A 5,892-nucleotide genomic window follows, 5' to 3' on the forward strand; every position below is an offset into this window, starting at 1 on the left:
TAAGTTACTGACTAGACAACAGCTAAACAGTGCCAGTCATCCTTGTCATACAGTTTTCAGAGAGCAACCCACACTCTTAGAAGATCTGAAAAGCAGAAGAGCTCTGTAGTTAGAGTTTAGTTCCTCATCCTTGCTCTGGCCTCCACCTTTGCTATAGTGAAAGGCATTCTACTTCTTCAAGTACATTCGAAAGAATATATATATACACACACACATATATATATTATTTTTTAAGTAGCATAATAGCTTGTAGAATATGCTATCTCAAAATTTTCTTTAGAAGCTTCTGAATAGCTACTTGATCCCATAACACACACTTCTGGAGGAAGTTCTGCCCAGCCTTTATATTTTAATGAATTGCATTTCAAACATAATCATTACAACTCTAATGAGTTAATAACAAGCTTTGGCAAAGATTAACAAAGTTCTATTCTGGAACTGTAAATGAAACAATAAATTTGTGCTAACAAATTAAGCCTTCCAACTTTGCAATGCACTGGACAAGGGAGGGTCGAATGTGTCAATATTCCTAAGGAAACAGCTAGAGCTAAAGAATCTGTGTCATACATTTCTCCACATTACAGAGGTACAACTTCTACTGCTGCTCCTCCTCTGCTTAAGCTGCAGGGATTACAGTGTTCAGAGTCATAAACTACATCACTTCAGAGCAAACTTTCAGAATAAAATAACAGAGACTTTTAAGTGACAGACAAGCATGATGAATTAAAAATACTGGTTTTAGGACATAGAATGTGATGATGATTGAGAGGAACAAATTAAAGACAGCTGGCAGAGCCTAGGGCATAGAAAAGCCAAAGTTCTGAACTTAAGAACTAGAACTGTTATTTGGCTTCCACATTGCACTTAAGCTACGCACTATGAAAGTCTGCTTTATTCATCTGACAAATTATTAAGAGGTAAATGAACAACTTCTGTAGTGACGTTTATAGCGAAAGCTAGTATTCACACAAACCTGATCCAGATCACTGAAGTTTATTCTTTGTTTAAGCCTTTCTAATTCAGCCTGCTCTGGAACAGACATCTGGGTCGTGTATCGAGCATGAGGAAAACTGTGAGGAGTTCTGGTCTTCCGTCGTCCCATCCCAGGTGAAGATTCTGGAGATATATCATTAGTAAGCCTCGTTTCAGCTTCTCCACTGAGCTTTTTCTTGTTTTTTTCTGATGATCTGTTTGCTTTTTTCTGTTGACTTCCCCAGTCCTTAAGACAAAGTAAAAAGAAAGAAAAAAACCTCATATTAGCTATCCATGTAGACAAAAAGTATAACTTCTTAATTTGGTGAACCAGTGTTTACTTCTATTTTAACAGTTAAAAAACAAAAAAAAAAAACAAAATAAAAAACCCAAACAAACCAAAAAACAACACAACAGTATAAAGCAAAAACATAATTTTCTTTGCCACTTATGTGAAGTCTGTCAGGCAATTTCTAACCCATATAATCCCACAATGCCTTCAATTTGTGTAAAATAAAGTCAAAATTCTATTTTTCTTCTTTGGCAAATACACTTAGGCACTTTAGAACTTTTAGGAATAAGAGTTTTCAGTTATAATGACACCTAGTACGCTTGTATATCTAGCTACTTTATTTTATTCAAAACACCTCCCATAAATGTGTTTATGGATTGCACAATCTCGGAATTATACCTAACAGTTGCATACATATAACTCAATTAGTTTTCTTGGTTTTGCAGATGCTTTACTGAAAAGCTGTAATGATAGTGCTTAGTTTTTTGCACTGTTGCCTGCCGTAACAGAATCTACTTGTTTCTTTCAACGTACCACATAAAACAACAACTTGGAGCTAAGGTGAATCATACCGTGTTGTTCAGCCTGTCATCCAGGCTCTCATTACTCCAGTTAGGCAAGTCCTGATCATTCATGCCGTCTTCAAATGGACTGCCTCCAGTTGCCATGACAAGCACCCAAAAACGAATCTAAAAGAAACAGCTGAAAGAAATAAGCTGCATTAAAATCAGTTTATGTAGAGTTTTTTGCAAAGAGATCTCTTATGCGACAATTATATATTCTAGCAACCTAAACCTATTAAGAAAAACGTAATGCAGATATCATCATTAAAGATTAAAGAAGTAGCTGGGAGGGAGGATGCTGTGGATGTTTTTTGTTCCTTTTTCACAGGCTTTGTAAACTCCAGCTTTTCTTTATAAACCACCACTGCTCTTAAGAAGTAAATGTGCTTTTTTTCCAAGGATCCTAATATCCTTCACTTCAAAAGTACACTGCAGAGTGCTTGTGAAGATCACTTGGAGACTTTTCAAGCCTGTGATTCCAGGTCTAGTGATATCTACTTTATACCAGGCCTCCAAAGTTCCTTGCTGTTAGTTGAAAGTTGGCACTTTTTCTCAGTTTTAAGATGCCAACAGCAAAGTACTGAAGGCAATATTGGCTGATAAAACACACAAGAAGCAGACATCAATAAAAGCATTCTTACTTTCCCTACTCCGGGTTATTTAAGCAAGGATACTACTTACATACCAGCAAAAACAAAACAGAATACTTTTCCTAGAACTTTGATCTTCTCTTTAACAGTATCTTTCTGTGCAGCAAAAGGAATCCCTTATCTTTGAATCATTCACATTTATTTTCAGTTTTGACACAAATAATGCAGTTGTTTAAGCTGGAAGACCAAAAACAAAGTATTCCTTTGTAGTAAGGAAATTAGCTCAGGCTGCTCAATAGCTGCACCCACCACCAGGCGGCAATAAGAACTGTGAATTTTAACTGCTGCTAACACAGCTCCACTGTGCTACAAACTTGTTCTTTATAACATCTGTGTAACAAAAAGTTCTGTTATAGATGCAAAAGAAAAACAGTCTTGCAAAGAACCACTTTCTCAAAGTAAGCTTAGCTACAAAGTTGAAACATAATCCCAGTTTTGCCTTCAAGTGAAACACAAAGAAAAAACGTTTATTTCTTAGCATTTCACTGCATCCTATTTTGTATCAGCATAATCAAACCCAGGAAAAAAGAACCGATGAAGTTTAAAGGCACGTGTCTTGTTTAATTTTTACAGCATTTCACCAGAATCACACAGTACAGCCCTATCAGTAGGTTCATATGTACAGAGTGATACTTTTATGCAAGCATAACCAAATACCGTATCATGAAGGAAATGGGATCTACAAGACACGGCCATTCTACCACAGCATCTGCAAGTGGCTGTGGAGCAATCTCAGCCTTTCTAACAGGCAGAAATTCAGCTTCTACACTCACTATCTGATGCACAACGTAATTACGTCTGCTGCACCTTACTGTCCTTGCACATTCATTCACGACCCTTTTATGCTTGCACTTGCTAACTTCTGTGATAAAACAATTTGAGTGCTCCACCTAAAAGCCAGCTTGGCCAACAAACAAAATCTGAACAGAAAAAGAAAAACCTCATGAGGTTTGAATCAGAGCTTCCCCATCTGTCTAATCAAACAGCTGCACGTGCTCTTCCTGCTGGCTCAAGGAAAGCAAATAGAAGCCATGTCATCAGTAGGAGGAAAACATAAGGCAAATCTATAAAACCACACGTTCTGTGCAATTTTCACTCAGTTATTTTATTTTAGAAAACCAAAACATGATGTTCTTCCACATTTGTCATGTAAAAATGCAAACATCTTACAAGAAGTTCACAGGGACGCTCTTCTACCAACACAAGGTGTACATGACAACCATTCAAGATAAACCCAGAGGTATCAATTCAGCTTATTTAGAAAACAGCTACGTTCTTCTAAGAGCTTTTCAACTACAGAGAAACCATTCAGCTGTGCGGATGTGCAAGATCCAACATTTGAACTGGCACTCTGTGATCACCACTAAGCACAACAAGTTCATCATGACAAGATTAGAAACCATCTGGGGTTACAATCAAATTTAATAAGCCACTTCCTCATCATACTGTTATAGAATTCTACTAAAACTGCAGTAAAAGAGTTTTCTTGCTTCTCACTGCAAAAACAAACAAAAACCAAGAAGTGGAAATATTTCACTTCATTTAATGCCTATATATATATATATACACCTATATATATATGTATATTAATATTTATTTCACTTAAATTTTTCAAAAAAATTATCTTCAACTACTTTTGCCCTCGGCGTCAGCCTGGTGAAGAGAAGGCTGTGGGGAGACCTCACACTGGCCTTCCAATATGTGAAGGGAGACTACAAACAGGAGGGAAATCAACTTTCTACACATAATGATAGGACAACTAGGAATGGTTTTAAACTAAGGAGGGGAGATTTAGATTCAGCGTCAGGCAGAAGTTTTTCACTGAGAGGGCGGTGAGGTGCAGGAACAGGCAGGCTGCCCAGAGAGGCTGCGGATGCCCCATCCCCGGAGGTATTCAAGGTCAGGTTGGATGGGGCTCTGGGCAATCTGATCCGATCAAGCAGTTGGCACCTCTGCCCTGAACTCGATGATCCTTGGGGTCCCATCCAACCCAAGCCATTCTATGATTCATTCTAAATGTAACGCTCTGAGTTGTTTTCTCAGCATATAAAGGTAAGATACATGCCAGAGTACCCCATCATATACAGCTCAGAAAGCACAGTGACCTTACTGCCTCATGTATGGTCAGTAAGGACCTTCAACAAGTGGACTGTAAGACAAACGTTTAACTGCACTGTATTCCTCTCAGACCAGAAGTCTCTAAACTTCCCTACTGTCATCTGGGATATTCCCAAACAACTTACATGCAAGCAAACCTATGTTCACAGAGCTATGCTGATTTTTTTCTTAAATGCAGTAATGAATCAAAGAGGTTCAGCCAGCTTTCCTCCTGGAGATGAAGCTTTCATATAAGCAGTGTTGTTTTTCATCTCCAATATATTTCACTAATTTAGGTACTTAGGTACTTTAGGTAGTAGGCGCAAGTGGTAGAAGTGCCGCTCTGCTACACAGGAGGCTCGAATCCTGGGGGTTGGACTCGATGATCTCTAAGGTCCCTTCCAACCCGCATGAGACTGTGATACTTCACTACTTTAGGTAGTTAAGTACTGGAATAGGCTCCCCAGGGAGGTGGTTGAATCGCCATCCTTGGATGTGTTTAAGAGCTGTTTGGATGTGGTGCTCAGGGATATGATTTAGCAGAGGGTTGTTAGAGTTACGGTACTGGTTAGGCTGCAGTTGGACTTGATGATCTTCAAGGTCTTTTCCAACCCGGGTAATTCTATGATTCCATGATAATTTGTGTATCACCTTACTTTCCAGCATACGGGCTATTTCCAGATGAAATCCTCCTATAAACACTTTGGAGTCCTTCCATTGTTCTATTTCTGCAAGCAGCAACCCAACACCAGTCTCAGCTTCTTGGACAATGGGGAATCTATGAGAGCTCTCTCTATTTGTGCATGTGCATAGTGCTTCATATTTACCAGAGAGATGAAAACCCTTTCAAGTATATTTACTACAGTAATGAGAAAACAGCATACAAGATTACAGTCACAACATTTACACATCAAACCATCTACACAATTATAGCCACACACATTTTGCAATCTACAGCAATGTGCAAATTGCCAGAAGTATCACAAGAAGACATGCTAATAGAATGAAAATCCTAAGACATGCAAGATTCTTTCTGTGCAATGGATTTGCTGTTGGCACTCTCCTGTACCACAGCATTCACCTCAGCTGCAGGAGATGTGAGCAATCCTTCTCTTTGCGCTCAGAAGCTTGAAAAGGCTAAATGAAAAACTAAGGGTCATAAAAAGCCTTCAAAGAGCCATAAAGATGGAAGATGGTATCAAGTATATCTTAAAATTCAGATTCTGAGATACGCTCTCCTCACTGAGCGCTGTAATTTAGCGTTAAGTCATGAAACACCTACACAGCACTGCCAGCCGCCTAATACCGACACGCAGAC

General features: G+C 38.7%; 1 protein-coding gene across 50 annotated transcripts in view; it reads right to left on the reverse strand.

Annotated features, from left to right (window-relative positions):
• The window catches only part of PCM1 (pericentriolar material 1), a 36,546-nt gene that overhangs the window by 29,955 nt on the left and 699 nt on the right, over positions 1-5,892 (reverse strand). For all 50 annotated transcript variants that reach the window (XM_085545337.1, XM_085545317.1, XM_085545334.1 and 47 more), the window contains exons 2-3: positions 1,837-1,966; positions 974-1,219 (exon numbers count right to left, since the gene is read on the reverse strand). In XM_085545337.1, coding sequence (XP_085401463.1) covers positions 974-1,219; positions 1,837-1,932 — 342 coding nt within the window. In that variant the 5' untranslated portion in view covers positions 1,933-1,966. The remainder of the gene's footprint in view (positions 1-973; positions 1,220-1,836; positions 1,967-5,892) is intronic.

This window comes from Coturnix japonica, chromosome 4 (assembly GCF_054131305.1).
Source record: "Coturnix japonica strain WE chromosome 4, WE-NBRP24, whole genome shotgun sequence".
Classification (NCBI taxonomy): Eukaryota; Metazoa; Chordata; class Aves; order Galliformes; family Phasianidae; genus Coturnix; species Coturnix japonica.